Source organism: Ursus americanus, chromosome 31, assembly GCF_024610735.1.
Source record: "Ursus americanus isolate L20-20 chromosome 31, mUrsAme1.1.p, whole genome shotgun sequence".
Taxonomy (NCBI): domain Eukaryota; kingdom Metazoa; phylum Chordata; class Mammalia; order Carnivora; family Ursidae; genus Ursus; species Ursus americanus.
Genome location: NC_142157.1, coordinates 23,785,155 through 23,806,832, shown reverse-complemented (window position 1 = coordinate 23,806,832; position 21,678 = coordinate 23,785,155). Strand labels below are relative to the sequence as shown.

The window sequence follows — 21,678 nt, the reverse complement described above, 5'->3', positions numbered from 1 at the left end:
CTTAAATCTACAATTTATGGGGGCGCCTGGGTGGCTCGGACGGGTAAGCAGCCGACTCTTGGTTTCAGCTCAGGTCACGATCTCAGGGTCGTGAGATGGAGCCCCTTGTGCGGCTCTGCAGGGAGTCTGCTCCAGAGTCTCTTTCTCCCTCTGCCCCTCCTCCCACTCACATGCGTGCTCTAAAATAAATAATTCTTTAAAATCCACTATACGTTTTTAAATATATTTTAACATGATCTATACTTGGGATAGGCCTATTAATTAGAGCACGTCTCAGAAAAGCCTGTCTGCTTCTCGCCACCCTGAGAGAAGATGACCACGTGGCGCGCACAGCGACCCACGGTGTGCGTGATCACGAGCGCTAATCCAGGGGGAGTGTGGCGGGCTGACGGCAGGCCGGGGGGTCATCGGCTTCATCTCTCCGCTCAAGTACCAGGGAAACGGCTCCTTCCTGGGGGGTAAGTGCATAAAATCGCAGGAGGGCTTATGCTCCCCAACTCAGCTGCTAACTGCACTGAAGGAGGGAAATGGGCCAGAAGTTGTCCTAAGTGAAAAAATAAGGCCTACCCTCTTCCCTGATTAGATGCCCTCCCCGTGGCTGAGACAGGACACCCAGCCACTATGGGATCAACAGGCAGGGACCCTGCTGCTGAGCCAGACGCCAAACCAAAGACAAATCCCCAGAAGGAGGCTCTGACAACAATCTGAGATTTCAGGATAAAATGAGGAAAACACATTAACTAAATAATACCATCACAATGAATTCCTTCCAGGCTGCTCTTGGATAACCTATTTGTACCTGAAAGTTAAGGTAAGTTATTTAATAGAGATGTCATTGTAATATTTTGATAATATGATAAAGAATCATTTACAATACTATGGCTGACTTGATAAGAATGCCACTACCTGGAGCTCTGGAAGAATCCACCTGTTCAAATCATTAACACGTCCACGGCTCACTGCGGCAGTGCTGTATCCATGTATCCCAAATACAAAAATAATAGTTATCAGGGAAATCAATCTTTAAGTGCTGAAATGGTCAAACTAAAATTATATGTGACTTCAAGTGTCATACAAAGTCTGATTTTATATACCTTTTTCTCCTGATACGTACATGAAATTACTAAAACTCAGCACTTACAAGATGCTAGCATTTACTTTTGAAATGCACGAGAAGTTTGCAAATAAATTACACATATTCAAGTGCCCACGCTAGTGAATAGGCCAATTCTCTATATAAAAAGGATCCTAACAATGCAACTGTTGAAGTACTGAACTCTACATCCGAAACTAATGATGTCCTCCTATATGCTGGCTAATTAAAAAAACAAAAAATAAAAATAAAAAGGATCCTAATAAAACCATTTAATAAACCTTAAACTCCTAAGAATAAGGTCTTTATCTCAATCACCTTTGTTCTTCCCCACTGCTGAATATTCAGGACTTTTTTTCAGTTTTTCAGCACAATCCAATCTTGGAAGAGGACAAAAACCTGGACAGCACCTTGAGGCTGCCCATGAGATTTTATCCGTGATACTCCTTTACATAAGACCTCTTAGGACAGGTGAACAGAACAACCGAAGTGGGGAAGTTAAAATGCATGCAGGAAGCGAGACGGGAAGAAAACCTTAATCATCCGTATTCAATGTTTAGGCTGAAAACAGGTGATAATAACCAATTTCCTCTGTACTCAGTAAACACAGCTCATCTGCTGACATTTCCCCTACATTTCTTTAGGAAAAGCCACAACAAATCTTAAGCAGTAGGGAAAGAGATGCCTCAGGTAGTCGGGGGGACTAATGCTGTCACCATGAAGGCCGCCAAAGCAGCTGGCAGCAGAGTCCTGAGTACATGGGCTCCTCTTACCTCACTGTAGGAAGAATGAAAAGAAAAACAAGCTCTGTATGAACTCTCTCCAGTCCTAAAGGGAAATGAAAACACAAAATTAAAAGGTCACTTATCCAAACTAAGCTAAGCTCTAAATTTCATGCCTTCCCACTTAATCCATTCCAATATAAAACCACCCTACAGTCACGGGTTTCTCCCTGGGACAAGAGGGAACTCTCCAGAAATACAAATACTCGTAGGCATTCTGAATACCCAATATTAAGGGAAGTACTGCTGAAACATGACGATTATGGTACTCCTCTACTCCACCGAGGGCTTCTATCCCCCACGACGTCAGTTCCCCACTCTACTCCCGACAAGCAAGACACCTCCACTCTCCAGCCACCCGACTGGAGTAGGCTTCAGGAAATCCTGGCTCATGGTACTGGCCATCAGGCACGTTTGGAAGTAGCACCTCTTTAAATAGCATTTAAATTTCGGAAGTTATTCTCCACAATTATAGTATATCCTCCTCTTTGGGTTAGGCTAGACTGCACTTAATCTAAAACAAATCAGGGCACCTGGGGGGCTCAGTCGGTTAAGCATCTGCCTTCAGCTCAGGTCATGATCTCTGGGTCCTGGGATCCGCCCAAATCGGGCTTCCTGCTCAGCAGAAAGTCTGCTGCTTTCTCTCCCTCTGCCCCTCCCCTTCCCTCTCTCAAATAAGTAAAATGTTTTTTTAAAAAAGATTTTATTTATTTGACATACTGCGCGAGCACAAGCAGGGGGAGCAGCAGGCAGAGGGAGAAGCAGGGAGCCCGATGAGGGACTTGATCCCAGGACCCTGAGATCATGACCCAAGCCAAAGGCAGACGCTTAACGGACTGAGCCACCCAGGCGTCCCCATAAATAAAACCTTTAAAAAAAAGAAACAAACAAAAAAACTAAAATAAACCAGATAAGTTACCTCAAAAGTAAGGTTTCTCTCAAAAGAGAGGTTGCTTTCTTACCTCACAATTACATTTGTTTTTCTGGTTCTTTCTCCAAACCACATAGTGGATGGTTTAATGCTGATTGTGTGGAGTGGAATTCTATTTTTGGAAATAATTCCACAAGGTAATTTATTCCAATGAAAATATTCCTCTGCCTAAAAGATTTCAAAAACAGAAAAGCAGTTCAACACTTTCAACAAATCTCTTTGTGGGCAGGGTCTCAAAAACAAGTGTTTATAAGTTTACAGACATGAAATAAAAAAGCAGATGTAAGGAGACAATCAGATAATGCCAAATTTAGGACCATTCTGCAAAACGACTGGCCTGGTCTCTTCGAAAATATCAATGTCCTGAAAGAAAAGCGAAAGGCTGGACACTTAATCTACATCAAGAGACGGAAGAGGCCACAGTGACCGCAACACACACCCGACCTTCGCTCAGGATGCCCTGCTCCCTCTCCACACGCTAAGAAGGACACTACTACACAACCAGGGAAGAATGAATACGGGCCGCATATCCAATTTTTTCAAAACAAAGTTGGAGGAAAAAGTAACAAAAGTGTTTTTAAAGGCTGAAAACCAGTGGGACTATTTTCCCGAAGACGTCGTGTATGCATCAGGTCCTACAAAACCATTAGCACTCCATCCAAATCAAAGGTCATCAGGGCCTCTGCTGTGGGTCCTGACAAGGAGGCGGGGGCTATGCGGGGTGTGAGCCGTGAGCAGGATTCCTGAGGCCACGGGACCTGAGAACTAAGCCACTCCAAGGAGTGTCCCAAGGCAAGTAGCCATGTGGGACGTGACAGGAGTGACAGTTACAAATGCAGCTACCTTGTGGGATGTAAGAAAACTCAGAGCAGAGAAGTCTGCCAATTAAAAGATTTACGGGGCTTGTGCGGACCAAAGGCTACAAGTCCAACAAAAAAGGGACAAAACAGTTGCTATTCTCTAAGTGATGTCGATCCATCTGCGAATTCGGTGAGGATGTGTGTCTGTGCACAGACACACAAAAGGGTGAAATAAATTCACGGCTCGGGTTTTGATAGGCAGCTTACCAATCACCAAAATAATTTCTTACCTTGTGGTTCTCCTACAGTGGTCTGAAGTAGAATATTCCATGCTACACATGAGAATTCTTTTTTTTTTTTTTAATTATGCTTTACTTCAGGGCTGAGCAAGTCTACTTTAGGTTTTTAGCAATGGAGCCAATATTACTATCACAGTGAGTTAATATGTAAATACAATGTTTAAAAATAAAAATTACTCAGCATTTGAATGCTCAGATATTTTAAAATTTAGAGGAAACTCATGATCATGCAAACCCCCACCTCTGAAGATCACAATTTAGTATTAGTGACATTGAATGACTATATAAATTGAGAGGGAAAAAAAATGTTAAGGGCAAATGCAAAATTTAATACCTGACCTTTAATAACAGAAGGGTACTTATTAAGTGAAGGGAGTTCTATGCTGGCACTCGAAAATGAATTACAAATGAGTTGCAAAGACACTAAAAACGCTCATCTGAGACTGGACCAGCGATATATAAAACCATTTCAAAGTGTGAAGTAAAGTTAGATCTAAGTATTTAACTCAAATGAGAAGAAAAATAGTTTATACACGTGTACACAGGTCATGAGTCTCAAATATAAATAACAATGGATTGTGTTTTCTTAAGTTATAAGCTCTAATATATAGCTAATTTCTTTATAAATACATCACTCATTGTGTAATTCACTACAAATAAACATGTATCCAATGCGTATGGATTTATTTCACTAAAAAACAAAGAGGGTCTCTGTTTCCTACCACGCCGTCTATGGCAATGGAACACAGTAACGTCCAGCTGCGTGGCCTGGGGTAATACATCACTCCCACAAGAAAAACAATTTACTCCGTACCTTCGGATGGCGACAGGCATGGATCTGAGTGCTGCGGTCTGTTGTGAGATGATGAAGAATGTCCGGCATGTTTCTAAACATGTCTAGTTTGTCCACATGAATCTGAATAAAATAACACATATAAGCATATTCTTTGAATTGTATTTCCTATGAACTGTTCAAGGGTAATTATGCCGAGCAAATCATCCAGTTAGTGCACTTTCTTCTTTCTTAAAACTTAGTTTTGGGTGGGGTGGCTGGGATCAAGCCCCGTGCAGGGCTCCCAGTTCAGCACCGAGTCCGCTTGCCAATCCCCGGCCCCCCACTCAAATAAATAAAATCTTCAAAACAAAACAAAACACCCCTAGTTTTTGGCTATTTCAGTGCACACTGGTATTCTGCCAGGATATCAACCGGCAAAGGACGAAGATCATATTCCCACCAGTCAGCATTAGTGCCTACTGGTGGTGGTAATAAAACATTCCGGAGACTCGGTGGATTTCCTTGAATCACACTAATACAGCTGACCCTGAACAACACAGGGGTTGGGACACCAACTCCCACAATCAAAAATCCCCGTAACTTTCTACTCCCGCTAATAGCCTACCGTTGATCAGAAGGCTTACTGATACCATCAACAGTCAACTAACACATATTCTGTGTATGTATCACACACTGTATTCCTACAACAGAGCAAGCTAAAGAAAAGAAAATGTTATTCAGAAAATCATAACAGAAAATACACTTGGGAGTACTGCACTGTATTTTTTTTTTATTGAGGTACAGCTGACCCACAATGTTACGTTAGTTTCAGGTGTACAACTTAGTGACTGGACGAGCCTGTAACTGTGGGTTATGCTGTGCTCACAGGTGTAGCCACCATCTGTCACCACACAGTACTGTGTGTGATACAATACCGTGTCTATCGAAGAAAATCCACGCATGAATGGACCTGTGTAGTTCAAACCCGTGTTGTTCAAGAGTCAACTCAACTGTCCTTCAATCCATCAAGTCATTCAACTCCTATTTATTGTACACCTACTATGTGTCAAGTTTTACTCTAAATATGTCAGCAATCAAGAATCACTGACTTGGGACGACACACCCCCAACATGCCATGGAAGCAGGGCAGTTTCAGGGGGACACAGCTGGAGTAGGAAGCAGAGACCCAGATTCCCCCCTTACCACACACCCCTTTACAGGATTAAAAGGGGGAGAGCAGATGCAGAAAAACAAAAAAAAAAAACAAAAACAAAAAGAAACCTTAGCCACCTTTAGAATTTTAAGGCTAATACATTTTAAATTGTTAAACCAATGTGTCAGTTTTAAAAAATACTCTCTTTTAAAGTAAGTAACATGTATGTAAATTGATATTAGGACTATGAAATGGCACAAATAAGTAGTATTCTCATTTTGAAATCTGATTAACAACAGATTAGAATAATGTCAAATCGCTGGGGTAATTAATACCAAGACAAGCATAAAAAGAATCCAGCATAACTGCTTACTTACCCTGTGGCCTATTCCGCTCACTCCCTGTTTACTAACAACTACCAAGTAACAACAAATTTGCTTTTCTGGACTCTCTAAGGAGATAAAAAGGGGTAAATTTTGAGGTGTACCGACCTAGAGAAACTTTTTTATCCTCAAAAAAATAAAGAAGCCTGAAAAAGTTGCCAGAGATCATCTCTGAGGTCCCTTAGCCAAAAAACCTCCCTGCTGTCCCTTTTTAAATTCCTGATCTGAAATTGTTTCTATCCCCTAGAAGGGATTCAGGGGCCTGAGAGAGGGCTCACGCCAGGACGACTCTGAGGTCACCGGGTCACCACCCAAGGCTGCTCTCCCCCATCTACACCCCTCCTCAGCCCACGGTTCCTTCCTGCAAGGCCTTCCTAGATTTCACACACACGAACATTTACGGTAAACACAAATTTGGGACTGATAAGTGGCTGCTACCTTTGTATTTCATCAAGAGAGGACAGGTTAAAAAAAAAGCAGATAATAGAGATCAGTGTGTGTGTGTGTGTGTGTGTGTGTGTGTGTGCGCGCGTGCGCACGCGTACACGACCTATTATAATACACTGTGATTTTTAAAAGGCAATTTAACGCCAAAAAACAGGAATGAAAAGCTAAGAATGAAAGCAAATCCTTCTCAAAATGGAGAATTCACAACTTTATACCAATGTATTTCAGCAGAGGGACCTAAAGGGAGGAAAAAATTAAGGAAAGGAGGACAGAGGGAGACTTACGAAGGGAGGGAGGGAAGAATTTTTTTAAAATTTCAAATGCAGAAAAGCTACATCGTTTTTATTTTACGGAATGACACTGTGTAGAAGTAAGTTCTTGGCACAAGTTTGTTGGCTGGGGGTCTATGTGAGAAGGTACAAAACAGAGCGGAACTTAAACGTCCAACCCGCTCCAGCACTTTGTTTTATTCAGGGTCATTCCCAGAACTCCCATCTTCTGTTGGGACAAGACAGGAGCCACGGGCTCGGCGGCTCCGTCTGAGAGCCCAGCACGAGCCACGAGGAAGGGACAGGTGAAACCCAACTCCCTCCCAGCCTGATATAAGCCGATCCATCCAGAAGCTTCGGTGCTCTAGGACAGTGGTTTTCACACACCTGGACCAGGACCCACAGTAAGAAATAGGTTTCCCAGGGGAACCCAGCACACGCGCTCACACACACGTTATGTAAAGGCACGTGTCTGATTTTCTACGTAAACGCTCACAAAACCATCATTACTCGGACTGGAAGCAATATACTCAGATCACTACATTTGTTTCATGACCCACAGTTCTGGAAAAAAACGTCATCTACAGGACATTTCGTCAAAGGGCTCTTCTCAGCCACGGGGCTGCACTTGGCTCCCCCCGAGAGCACATGAATAAAAAGAGATGACCTCTCACTCCACAGGGGCTGCCAACCCGGGCCACTCGTCCTTTGTGGTTTTGTTTGGTTTTTGTTTTGTTTTTTAAAGATTTCATTTATTTATTTGACCAGAGAGAGAGAGAGAGAGAAAGAGTGCACAAGTAGGGGGAGAGGCAGAGGGAGAAGAGGAGGCAGGCTCCCCTGGACTGAGCAAGGAGCCCAATGCAGGGCTCGATCCCAGGACCCTGGGATCATGATCTGAGGGGAGGGCAGGCGCTTAACAACTGAGCCACCCAGGCCCCCAATACATGCCCTTTCATAGGTTGCTTCCCTCTTCTACTGCGGTAGGTTTTTGGGGGAGGGGGAGGAAAGGAGAGGCTGGAAGGAGCAACAGAAAAGAAAGAGCCATCACCATACCTGGACTCCAAATTCTTCACTAAGGTTGGTGAATAGGTACTCATACCCGTAAGCTGCTTTGCAGTTCAGCCACACGACATGGTATGGACTCCGAGTGATCCAGCTTCGAACCAGCTCTACTACTCCACTCAGACACTCCTCCTGGGCAGGAGTTTTAAAAGGCATTTAACACTTTTAAGAACATCACTCACCCCTTCCACTCCCAACAGTCACAGGTATTAATGCCAATTAATTATGGGGCGATTATGATCTGACATGTTATTCCAGAAACTTCCTACTAGAAATACAGCCACACCCCGGTTACCACCCCTGCTTCTCTGGGGAGACTTACTCGACTAGGAATTTGATAAAATTTTGGATCACAGAAAGTAGTATCTAAGTATACACTTTGGATGTCTTTCACTCTGGAAAAAAAACACAACAACAATAATTGGTGTTAACCATCTAATGTGAAATAAAATATATGTAAAGTTTAAATTCTCAGTAATTTTAGACGGTGTTCCGTTGAATTTGGAATTTTTTTGTTAAATCAACTTTGTTGGGAAATGATTTCCACACAATAAATTACACAGATTTTGTAAACATGATTCGGTGAGTTTTGACAAGTTCACATAACTATTGCCCCAATCAACATACAGAACGTTACCATCACCCCATTTCAAGGAGAAAATTTTGCTTTACTATCACAAATATAATAAACTTCGATTTCTAGTTGAAACAAAGGCTTATATTTGGGGGGAAAGGATCAGTAAAACTTTGTAGATGATTCAGTCCTCCATTCAAGAATTATGTGAAGTCTGGGACACCTTGGGGTGGGGGCTCAATCAGTTAAGCATCTGACTTCTGATTTCTGCTCAGGTCATGATCTCAGGGTCATGAGATGGAGCCCCGGGTCGAGCTCTGTGCTGGGTGTGAAGTCGACTTGGGATTCTCTCTTTCTCTCCCTCTGCCCCTCCCCCTGCTCGTGTGCCTGCTCTCCCAAAAAAAAAAAAAAAAGGAATTACATACCTGCCCCCAGAGTGCAGAAGCTCCATTCTGGTGGCTTCTCCCTTTGCCAATCTGAAGTCTCCCGTGTACAAGACCGTTCCATTATTGCCCTGAAATAAAAACCTGAGAAGGAGATATATCTTGGTGACTTCTAAGTCTCATACAACATCCTAACAAAGCAAATATACACTAAATCCATAGCACACATTTCCTAACAAACATAGCGACCTACGATACAGTATTAATGGGATTTTAATAGCTCTAACCCAGACCAGGCACTTAGCTGCCACCTCTTCCCACGGGGGGGGGGGGGGGGGAGGGAGGAGAAAAAAATAACATAATGGAATATACTGCTGCCTTTGCAATAGATGTCCCTGAAATGTGTTAGCGATCTCAACTACATGAGATCATTCCTGCTCCTGGAGAGAAAAATCCATGGGAGAGGAAAATGCAAAGCCAATGGAGAAATGGCCATTGAAGACTTCCATTGTAAGAAAGCCACATTTCAAACTTGATCTTCCCCTCAGTCCCCCAAGTTCAATTTGGAAACAAAGATGAAAGAAATTGCCATCTACATATTAAAGAAATAATCTCCTTACACATATTATTTTCTAGACCCTAAAAACATACTTCTACAAATACAATACATATCTATGCATAATGAAACGGCAAAATAGATGAGCCCCCTTACATAACTGATCCTGGACAATGACCAGCTGGTAGGAGAGTCACAACAATCTCTTCCTTCTAAAAAGAAAATAAAGAAAAGATAATAATAATAGAAGTTATCGTCAGGACCCAGCTCTCCTTAATAGAACAAATCCAAGTACTTCTCCAGAATGTGGTATGCCTTTTCTCATTTCCTCACGCGCCAAATCCTGGAGACAAGTGGAATCCTCACCCACTGAACGACCGTTAAACACAGTGACAGTATAACCCAGCAATTCCACACCGAGCTACACACACAAGAGAAATGAAAATGGACATCCACACGAAACCCTGGATGTGAATGTTCACAACGGCATTGTTCACACTAGCCAACGAGTACAAACAGCCTAGACGTGGATCGATTGACGAGCAAATGAACAAGATGTGGTCTATCCATACAATGGAATGTTATTTGGGCCACAGCAAGAGAGGAAATCAGTAAGAAAAGGAAAAAAAAAAAAGCCTGATGTCACCTGGCCCCAAGTCACTATTCTACAGAGTACTGTCCTCTTAGGGCAGAGCTCTGGACACACCAGCTCGCTACCTGATAATGGCAATTCCTCCCAGAAGTCTAACGTCATTCATTCCAATGGCCCCATTAGAGCAAGGGTCCTGTGGTTAGCGCTGGAGACACAACACACGGAGCCAGAGCGCATGAGAATAAATAAAGGACCAGAGTGGGACAGCCAGACTCTGGTCAACGGGAGCTGCCTGCTGTCTGTGCCCAGTTTTGACAAAGCCTTTCACCAACATAGGTGGCAAGGCAGTGAGGCAATCGGAGGAGTCTAGTGTTAGCTAAGTGAGGTCAGGACAGCACTTAGGAACCTTCAGGCTATCCTTTTTCCCCGTCCTTTTTAACCCACCCTCACCTGCCCTGCAGTCCCCCTTGGTGAACAACTCGATGAGGGCTACACTTCACATGCCTGATCTTCTCCAGAGAGGAGATGTGAAAAGTCAGCCCCTGCCTGATCCCGGGTAGACGACGCGTCCACAGAGCAGGTTATAACCAGGCCATGGAACTAATATTAACTAGATTTACCATAAAGTAGGAAAATACTTCCTGGCCCTAGGAAGAATTTGAGGTAAAAAAATAAAGAAAAGGTAGGTCCATAATCATATTATTAAACAATATATTCACAAAAGTACCCGCTTCTAAATTTAAGGACAAAAAATATATTGGATCCACTTGGATACTGTTTAAGTAAAAAATGATTCAGAAAAAGAGAAAATCACAAATATATAAACTTGCTACAAAAGCACTAAGCACCAAATTATATCCTGAATATTATATAAACGTAATAAATGTGACAATGACATCACGTAGTAATATCAACTGGAATTCTCATTATTAGCATTTAATATGCTAAAAAGGAGCAATTCACACAGAAGTCAAAGTCTACCTTTGCATGTAGAAGAGAAATACAACACAAATATTTTTTCCCCTACAAAATTCACCCAATTACTATAACTTTCATTTATAGTAAGATGAGCATTCAAAATCACACAGAAAAACAATCATATTATTACATAATAATTTTTTAAAATTACATTTAATATTTACTTACCTCGCCTGACACTTCATCGACTAAAGGTATCTGGGTAGGAGTTTCAATTTCAATGGATATCTATTAAAAAAGAGACCATATGTACATCATACTGTTTTCACCGTTTTTCATGGACTTACATGCCTTTGCCATCTCAAACACAGAAAAAGGACTTAGAAGTTACTGAGACTCTGAGTAATAATTTCCGATTTGTGATACTAAACGTTTTAGCAGCTTGAGGACAGGACTGAGCTACAGTAGAGCCTTTCCCGTGGCTGACGTGGCGACGTGCATTAAATGCCTTCTAAACTCACCTACGCTTTGACTCGGCAGTCCTATTTCCATGCATGCAATTTTTTCCCCTTCAACTGCCCATCCCCGAGCTCCCACTCCCTCCCCCGTCTGAACTCGAGTCTGGGAAACACTTGGCATGTGCTCTTGTGCTATTCGGCTTAGGTTTCCTGCTGCAGGGGCGCAGCCTGGATCCATCCCCAGGCCCTGGCCTAGTTCACAGGTTCGGGCCACAGCAAACTGTTAAGCGTCTGCCTTCAGCTCAGGTCATGACCTCAGGATCCTGGGATTGAGTCCAGCTCCCCACTAGGTGGGAAGTCTGCTTCTCCCCCACCCCCCAGCCCCAGCTCATACTCTCTAACACATAAAATCTTTAAAAAAAAAAAAAAATCCTCACATTCTGGAACAAACACGTACTGTATTCACCATGCACTTTTTTACTACTGTGAGCTTCGGTGAGCTAGTACCCTAATCAGGATGTTCGCGTGCTCGTACGTGAAATGGCTGTTCTCTTCCTTGCACTATCGTTATCGATTCTGCCAACAAGGTTGAGTGGCTTCTCTCTTTACCATATCCCATAAAAACTCATCCAGTACGGGGGTTATTTGTCCTTTGAACATTTGGTAAAATGCACCTATAAAACCATCTGGATCTGGGGCTTTATTGAAAAAGAGATCTTTAAGTTGCTTTAATTTCTTCAATGTTTACTTATTCAAGTTTTCCACTTTTCTTGCCTCAATCTGGTATTTTCCTACTTATCCAGGTATTTACCCACTTCGCCTAAAATATCAAATATATGATCATTAATTTTCAAAAAATGCATTGCTGCTATTCATAGCTACTTTCCTTTCATCACTCTGTATTTTTATATGCATCTTCTTTTTTTAATCTTTGCAGAAATCTAGCTCTGTTCCTCTGAAGATGAGCTTTTACTTTTGTTCATCTTCCATTTTCTGTGACCCGCCGGTCTCTGTATCACTAACTTGTCCTTCGACCTTTATTATTTCCTTCTTTCACATACCCTTAGATGTGCTTTGTTGCTCCTTTTCCTTCTTATTGATTTGAAGACTCATTCCCCGTAATTCTGGTCTTTGTTTTCTAACAAATGTGCTTAACGGTCTCAATTTCCCCTCAAGCGCTAATTTAGCCGCGTCACACGCATTTGGACATGTGTTCTCACTGTCCCTCCGTTCTAAGTATTACACGTTTTTCTTCACAATTTCCTCTCTAACCTAATGGCTGCTTATTATATGCATTTAGTTCCTGTATGTATGGGGTGACCGGAGCTCTCCTTTCCTTTGTGACTCAGCATCATTGCATCGTCCTCAAAACCATCTGTCCTAGACAGATCACTAGCATTTCCTACTTCTTTTGTGGCGCAGTACGTGGTCAATTGTTGTAAATGTTCCATGTCTACCAAAGATCTTGTTTTCCCTTTGGGTGCCTCGGATTGCTTCTAGTTCACATTTATTAATTATGCCCTTCCAATCTCTCTCTTATTTCCTGCCTCCTTCCTCTTTTGGTTTCTGAGAGGGGTGTGGGGAGTGCCCCAGCTACAACTGCTGAGCTGCCTGGTCTCCCTGAGATTGTGAGGTGGCCTCGTACTCCACCAGCTTAGCTGAGCCGGAACTGTCCTACGAGTCCCTTCCACGTACACCTCCAGGTGGGCACTGGCCACAAGAAACACCTATGTGAGATCTGGAAGGCCAAAGTCAACCACCAGCCCTTTCTTAATGCGCTGAAGGGTGCTGGAAATTCTAACAGCGCAGGACGTTGACCTGCTGGCTCAGCTTGCAGACGGGGCAGGACCGCAGCAACCCCACCTTCGGCTGCGTATCCCCTCCAGCTTCTCGAAGGCCTTGCCCAGGAGTGTGGAACTCAGTGGCAACGGGGAGCTGCAGCACTACCCAGGTTGGGAGGAGTGAGAGACAGACGGGGGTTCCAGGTTGTCCTTGTGGGTTCCAGACCATCTCTGCCCCTCTCTGTTTCTTTCTCAGCTCAACTTCCCGACTGCTGGCCGGGCAGACCCACGGCAACTTCAGGCCTAATACGAGGCTGAGGTTATAGCCTTGGTGTTGGGTCACTCTGGGGAGTGGGGATGGACCCCATCCGATTATTGTCAGAGGTCGAGGCTGACTGTGTCACACTGCACCAGCAGGGTATGAAAACACTGTACTTCCCACACTGCGGGACGTTCCGGGGAGAGGAGAGCAGTGCCCCAGCTGGGAGGAAGTGGCTCTTCACGGCCCGAGAGAGGGTAGCAGTGCGTGGCCCTGGTTTTTGTTGTGGTTGGGGGGGGGGGTGTGCCTGGGCTTGTGTGGTTCAAACTTCATGTCAGTGCCGGTGGGGTGGGGGGGTGGGGCAGGCTTTTCAATCAGCTTGCCCAAATGTGGGGCAGAAGTGGAAAGAGGATGTGACAGCTGAGAGCTGGCAGCAGGCAAATCTCAAACAGACCGTGACACTTGTTCAGACTCTCCCACAGTGACTGGCGGTCTAATCCACGCAGTGCACCCTGACCGTATCCCCCAGCGGTGCCCACTCTCTGATCAAGCACTGTGGGGCCAGTGATTACTTTATGTCAACTGCATGTTAAGTTCATACCTTCTGGATCCGTTGTTCCTTCTGACAGTAAATAACATCCTCTTTGAAACAAGATCTCCTTTTGCCTTCCATTCTATCTTGTATGATATAAAAATAGCCACTCTGGCATTTTTAGCTTCTAATTGTTTAGTACATCTTTTCCTTTTTTTGTTTTTTATTTCCATTTCAACTTGCAATTATCCTTTTGCTTTATCTAAGTCTCTTGTAGATGAAGACTGTTGGAACTTTCTTTATTCCCCTTAACCTAAACTGAGAAAATCATTAGCTAGAAAATTAGTTAGAAAACTAATTAGTAATTACTGTTATAATAGAACTTTTCCTGGCATCTTTACATTCTCCGTGCCATTCTTTTGTTTCTCCCCTTTACTATCTGCTTTCCATTGGACAGATCCATTTTATTCTGTCAGATTCAGAGTTGTCCACTCTACTTTTATTCTAGTTGTTATCCCTTTATCGTAACCATTAGATGTGTTCATTTTCCCTAAACTATGTCATGACCTAAATAAGAGGATTTATCGATTGGGTTAAACATTTTACACTTTGAAGTATTAAAATGCAACTTAGCAAGAGTTCATGAGATTAAACCAACAAAACTAAGACCCTAGATCAAACCGTTGAAGGACAAGAAAAACAAATATGCAACAATAAAATGTTGGCCTCTTCTAAACTGATGAATTACAAAGACTAAACATCAGTACTGTAATTAATATGGATAAATATAGTGTAGGAGGAACTGGGCTTTGAATAATTCCAATGCACTGTTTCATCAACCTCGAAAAATATTTCCCCTTGAGAAAAAGAAGTAGTGTCATTCAAAAAATAAAACTTACGATTCGTTTCTCCCAAAATCTGTACTTCGGGCTAGTTAACAACAACTCTTTAGTAACAGGTGAACAGTATAAGCAAACCTTCAAGCTGAAAGGAAGAAAGTTAGAAAAGCTGTGTTAGTACAATCCAGAACGAGCCATCTGAGTGACCAGAAAATACATTTCATCATCTGTCAGTTATCTCAAATCATTCAGACACTGAGCTGGCTCAACCAGTGTTGGAGCAGGTCCCCACATGCCACCACCTGTGACTATCTAGGTCCCATCAAAACCACAAAGGGGGGGGGCACCCAGCTGGCTCAGTTGGTAGAGCGTGAGACTCTGGATCTTGGGGTTGTAAGTCAGAGCCCCACGTTCAGTGTAGAGATTACTTAAAAATAAATTTTTAAAAAAGATTTATTTATTTATTTTGAGAGAAAGAAGGGGGGAGAGTGAATGAGCACACGCACATTTGCGCGCAGAGTGGGGAAGAGCAGAAGGAGAGGAAGAGAATCTGAAGCAGACTCCCTGCTGAGCATGGAGCCCACCTGGGGCTCGATCCCGCAACCCTGGGATCATGACCTGGGATGAAATCAAGAGCCATCCGCTTAACAGACTGCCTCCGAGGAGCCCCCCCTTAAAAATAAAATCTTAAAAACAAAAACAAAAAAAAGAATGCAGAGGGACAATGGGAAAGAAACAGATGACAGAAAATACTGTGCCCTCTGACTTCCTCAAAAGGGTGTCCCCATCACTCTTAAAGACACACGTTTGTACATGATCAGGTATGTGTGGAAAGATACCACCAAATGAAGCTACCTCTCGAGAAGGGAAAAGGGTGGGGTGCTTTTGAATTTGTTCAAAAGCGAAGGTTAGAGGTTAAGAATATAGTCTGTGGTAGACCATATTTTCCAAAGATGGCCACACTAATCTATATCACAAACATACACACTCTGTTTACAAAATGGATACAGAAATCCCTCCACTGACAGGAGGGGTCTATTTTAACCTCCCCTTCAACCTGTCTTGGTAACTGCCTTAACCAACAGAACGCGATGAAGGAAGGTCGCAGGACTTTGGAGGCTATGTCTCCTGGGCAACATGGCTACCTGCTAGCTCTCCTTTGGGACATACACTTTTTAAGCCCTGAGTCTCCATTTAAGAAGTTCAGCTACCTTGCAATTACCATACTGAAGAGTTTTCTAGCGAGAGAGATGCCCAAAAGCCCCAGCTGCCTGATTTTTCTCAGCCTTGGTGTCAAACACTGAATGAATGGGCCTCCAGATAATCACAGCCCTCATAGGACACCCAGCCAGGCAGGAACCAGCCACCCCCACTGTGCCCTGTCAGCACTCCCGACCCATAGAAACTGAGAAAGAGAACATATGATTAGTAATTTAAGTCACTAAGTTTTGGGGTAATCTGTTACGCAGCAATAGATAACTAATATTCAGGCTCCAAAATGAGACAGACCTGGTTGAAATCCTGGTCCTGCCACTTACTGGCTGCGTGACCTTGGGCAACTAATTAAACCTCTCTGGTTCCTCAGTTTCCTCATCTGCAAAATAGAAATAATAATGGTTTCTATTCAAAAAATTATCAAGAGGATCTAAAGAGGATGTTCGCTCCAAGAAGACAGGGATTTCATCTGTGCTGTTACTATTATACCCTCCACGTCCAGGACAATGTCTGACTCATCACAGGCACCCAAAGAAACTGTCCAACTAATCAATCCACAGTGCCTGGCATATACGTAAGTACTCAATGAATACCGGCTACCACTTATCACGAACACAGACTAGTGACAGCACTTTGCAGAGAAGACTGACATCCACTGGTCAGAAGTTAGAGGGTCCGCAGGGCCCTTTCCAGTACATATCTTGAGAATCTGGAATTGACACTGAGGCAAAAGCAGGCTACGGGAAAAGAACGCAGTAGTTTAAAGATCCAAAAACATAGGATTATCTTCACGACAGAACAACACACACAGGGAGAAAGGAAAACGAACACACTACTGCTGCTCCCAGCAGCACGAGGAATCCCATAATCAGAACGTTAAGTGAAAGAGAACAAAGAGTCAGGTCTATTCGGTATGATTCTACTTATGCAAAGTTCACAACCAGCCAAAACCAAACCTAAAGGACAAAAAGTCAGAATGCAGGTGGCCTCTGGGAGATAAGGACTGACCAGGAGGAGGAATGGGGCTCTGTTCTGGGACACTGGTCTTACTCTGTTTCTCGATCTGGGAGGAAACTTCACAGACATGCTCACCTGTAAAAGTTCATCTGACTGTGAACCCTTACGATGCATGTACTTTCCTGTGTACAAGTCAGAGCTCAATTAAACCGTTTACTTAAAAACACACACAAATAATTAGCAAAATAAATTACCTGCACTCTAACCTTCTTTTCAGGGTAGGGGCTCTTAATCCTTTCATGTGATCTAAAACAAAAGAATCAAAAATCATAAGCACATTTTTTTTGGAGAGGATTCCTTAGGCCAAGCAAATAGTTGCCTATTCTTTTCAAGCTTCCTTTTATGAGAAAATATATGAGAGGTTCACTTTTTCTTTTAAAGATTTATTTTAGGGGCACCTGGGTGTCTCAGTCGTTAAGCGTCTGCCTTCAGCTCAGGTCGTGATCCCAGAGTCCTGGGATCGAGCCCTGCATCGGGCTCCCTGCTCAGCAGGACGCCTGCTTCTCCCTCTCCCCCTTCTTGTATTCCTTTTCTTGCTCTCTGTCAAATAATAAAATCTTAAAAAAAAAAAAAAAGATTTTATTTGAGAGAGAGAGCAAGCATGCTCACGCATGAGTAGGGGGTGGGGGAGAAGGAGAGAATCCTGAAGGAGGCTCCCACTGAGCACAGAGCCCGACATGGGGCTGGATCCCATGACCCCGAGATCACAACTTGAGCCAAAACCAAGAGTCGGACGCTCAACCAACTGAACCCCCAGGTGCCATGAGGTTTATAAGAGAACTGATTCGTGTGGGCTACTGGCTCTTTCTTCCACAGGTGACAAATGCATCTGAAAACAGGACAGGAACCACCAAAAGCTGACCATCTCCGGCCATCATTTAAAAGGAGAATGATCCCTTCCATCTTAGGACAGGGTCTAAATTGCTCTGAGTAGCCACAGAAGAATGAGTACCAGACCCTCATTTCAGAACTGTTTCCAGCACTTTCCTTTACGTTCTTCTTTCATTTTAATCCAACCATCCTTCATGCCCCGCTCTCTGTGACCCATTCAGTTCCAGGCATGTGAGTTAGTCCATCTGGAACTAGTTCAGGCGTAGGCCGGCATAAGAAGAGTTTCATTCTCTTCTCAGCCTGCTGTGACTGCGGTATTTCTATCTACACAGGCCCACTTCGCAGCCCTCCAAAGTAACGGATATAGAAAGATGGCCTTTAAACGTATGGTGCATCCTAATGCATTCTGAATCTCCAGCATGGGAAGGACTAGATAGCAATAACCACACCTCCTCAGTTTAGGTGAATCAAACCAATCCTAATTATTCAAATTAACACACACACACACACACACACACACACACACGCCCTCAACTTGCCCGTGGTGATCCTTAACTCCAGAGAAAACAACGCAGTCGCCCCACCCCCCCAAGGAAAACCTTGACCAGACATGTGCCTGCCCCCTCCGACGGTGAATCTCCTCAGAGCACTCCTGGTCCAGGCTTTTAGGGCCTATGGGGGCATCCCAGGGCAGAACTTTCAGTTGGGATTTCCAAAGAATTTGTGCCATGGCAAAAAAGAGACTGAATCAGGACTCGGTTCCATACTCCTGAACTAAATCAGCAGGCAGCACTCTAGCTGCTTTAATCAGGACGAGCCCAGCCCCCTCCAAGACTGCCAGGCACGAGAACCTGGGCCATTTTACTTGGTGCTGCGAGGACTGCACCCACAGTCTTCTTTCCACGGCCGTTTCCCTTTTCTTGGACCAGATTAAGTCATTGTAAATTGTCCCCTAAAGGGGTCTTCTCCAACCCTGGGCCACTATCTCAGGCCATGGGTCCCTCTTGTCCTCCAGGCCTTACTGATGCTTAGCAAAACCTGTCGTGAGCATAGCACCGGGTTCCAGATGGTCCATGAACACGACTGAGTGGGCCATGGGATGAGATGTTCTACCGAAATGTGATGTTAATGCATTTATGTGATTTTTTCTACCAAAGAGCTCACAGATTTGTCAGATATTCTGCATCAGTCGGCTCAGCTGACATAACAAAATGCCACAGACAGGATGGCTTAAACCACAAAATTTCCTAGAGTTCTGGAGGCTAAATTCCAAGATCAAGGAGCCAAAGGCTGGTTTCTGGTGAAATTTCTCCTCCTGGCTTGCAGATGGCCTTTCTTCAGTGTGTGTGTGTGGAGAGAAAGAAATCTCTATTGCTCTTTTTATAAGGCCATCAATCCTAACCAATTAGGACCCTGCCCTTATAAGCTCATTTAAATTTTAATTGCCTCCTAAAAACCCAGTCACCAAATACAGTCACATAGGGGGTTTAAGCTTCAACATGCGAATTGGGGGTGGGAGGGGTGGTGAGGGGGAGCACAATTAAGTCCACAGCACATCAAAGAAATCTGTTTCTTAAAAACGTTAAAAACTACCAGTAAGGAATGTGGGAAATTTCTGAAAGCAGAAGTTGAGTTCTTGCCCTCGGTAAGTTTATATGCTGGTTGAGTAAACAGACTCACATGTCATTAGAGAACAGGAACAGTTATTATCAACTGCTCAATAATAGGGAGTCGGTTTCTTGCTTAACGTACAAACTAACGATCACGATTTCAGATTCCTTTAGGTGGATTCCTCCTCCAAACTCTGCTTGTAAACATAAAGGGCAAGCCGCCACGCCACGCTTCAATCAAGGCTAGCACATTTTGAGTTCAGAAACTCCAGTGAGGGGGCGTCTGGGTGGCGCAGCGGTTAAGCGTCTGCCTTCGGCTCAGGGCGTGATCCCAGCGTTATCGGATCGAGCCCCACATCGGGCTCCTCCGCTATGAGCCTGCCTCTTCCTCTCCCACTCCCCCTGTGTTCCCTCTCTCTTCAAAAAAAAAAAACCAAAAAACAAAAAAAACCTCCAGTGAGGCTCAAGACAAAAGGCAAAACAGAGGTATTCTCACCCAGCATTAGATTCACAATGAAAAAAAAAACCCAAAACCAAAAACCTTATTCTGGAGAATAAGCAGAAAGACCCTCAAAGAGGCTCACAGTGCTATTTAGCAAATCGAGAGAGGAAGTCCAGATTTTCCTCATTAAAGAGAGAAAAATAGTAGGTTAGAGCAAGAAAGAGGCATTTCCCAAAGGCAGTAACTTGGGCACACCAGATGTTACACATGGCCCACAGCTGCAGACTGAGCGCCCCTCCAGCTCTGGAGACTGGCTAGACCCTTTTAGAGACACTCCAGCCTCACCTGGAGCCTCTAGCCACCAGGCCGTATCAATAGGGCCTAATCCCTAACTGTGCGCAGCTGTGAAATCTTAGTATTTTGGCTGCCTCACCTTAAACGAAACTTTTATACTGGATGTGGGCAGAACACCTAAAAGGAGCGGGAGCCTGCAGTTCATGGAGCTTTCGGACAGGATGTTTGATTGTGTGCGCACGCGCTTGCTTGATAATAAATGTTGGGGGTGGGGGAGGGGAGGGCAAAATTTCATCTGAAACTCGTCTTCTTTATAACATGGAAGCGAAGATGTAAAGGAAGAAGTAATAATCCTCGCTGACCTCTGACTATTCGCTGCTAGGAGAGCTACCAAAAGAACCTAAGTGTTACGCCTGGTCAAACTGGCTCGGGTGGTTGCGCAAGTTTCGGTTTTGTCCCGTCGTACGGATGAAGAAATAAAGCCTCAGAGAGGCTGACAACCTAGGCTGGGACAAGGTGCACCTGCTAGACTCGGCCCCGGCCTCCCGAAGCCTGCATTCCGCCGCTCGAGCCCCCCCTAACCCCACCCCGGGCGGCTCCCCGGCGAGGCCAGAACTCGCGCAGCCCGCGCCGCCCGCGCCGCGCTCACTCACCCTTGTGGCAGTGGGACAGGAAGTAGGCGCGGGCCTTCAGGTTCTCCCTGTCGAAGCGGTCTATGGAGATGGTTGGATACTCGGCCATCTGCCCCATGAAGGAACTCATAGCGCCGGCAGAGCACGGCTGACCGGTCCCCACGCCGCCCGCGGAAGCTGAGGTCGGGCCCCGCCGCGCCGCCACTTCCGGGAACCTGCCGCCGCCGTGCTATTGGCCGGCCGGACGCAGCCACGTCCAATCAGAGGAGCCGTGAGGCGGCGGGGCGGTGCCGAGGAAAGACAGAGCAGAGCCGGCTGCTCGCGAGCCGCGTGGTTAATTGTCCGAGTGGCGGGATGCTGGGCTGGGGGCAGCTGGTTATGATCTAGGGTGTGACCCGACGAGGGTGCCTCCTGCCGAAATCTTGACTCGACACCGGCGGCGTTCTGATGCGGAGTGCAGGTGCGTGTGCAGGAACGGTATCGCGAAGGGAAACAAAACCCGTAGCTGGTGCTGCACCCAAGGATGCAAAGAAGCGCAGGGGGATGCAAAGCTTCCTTTGAAATCAGACTGCGTTCCACCTCCTGCTTGTCTACGGAGAGCCTGAAAGCCGAGCTCAGTTTCCCTTTTTTCCTTTTCTTCCCAGTTTCTACCTTAGGAGAGAACCATGAGGATTGTACGAGAAAAAAAATTTTATGTGACTCATAGTAGATTCAATAACTGTTAGTTTCCGCTTCCATTTATTTATTAAAG

General features: G+C 44.5%; 1 protein-coding gene across 3 annotated transcripts in view; it reads right to left on the bottom strand.

Annotated features, from left to right (window-relative positions):
- Positions 1 to 21,122, bottom strand: part of DCLRE1C (DNA cross-link repair 1C) — a 34,220-nt gene extending 13,098 nt beyond the window's left edge. The window contains exons 1-11 of one of the 3 annotated variants that reach the window (XM_045788002.2): positions 20,949 to 21,122; positions 17,313 to 17,364; positions 14,947 to 15,031; positions 11,246 to 11,305; positions 9,664 to 9,719; positions 8,994 to 9,095; positions 8,317 to 8,389; positions 7,986 to 8,126; positions 4,720 to 4,821; positions 2,838 to 2,974; positions 1,867 to 1,921 (exon numbers count right to left, since the gene is read on the bottom strand). In XM_045788002.2, the coding sequence (XP_045643958.2) occupies positions 1,867 to 1,921; positions 2,838 to 2,974; positions 4,720 to 4,821; positions 7,986 to 8,126; positions 8,317 to 8,389; positions 8,994 to 9,095; positions 9,664 to 9,719; positions 11,246 to 11,305; positions 14,947 to 15,031; positions 17,313 to 17,364; positions 20,949 to 21,057 (972 nt within the window). In that variant the 5' untranslated portion in view covers positions 21,058 to 21,122. Of the gene's footprint in view, positions 1 to 1,866; positions 1,922 to 2,837; positions 2,975 to 4,719; positions 4,822 to 7,985; positions 8,127 to 8,316; positions 8,390 to 8,993; positions 9,096 to 9,663; positions 9,720 to 11,245; positions 11,306 to 14,946; positions 15,032 to 16,395; positions 16,486 to 17,312; positions 17,365 to 20,948 lie in introns of those variants that run through there. The other 2 variants (XM_087857673.1, XM_045788010.2) reach the window with 2 other exon arrangements.
- Between the last annotated feature and the right edge of the window lie 556 nt (positions 21,123 to 21,678).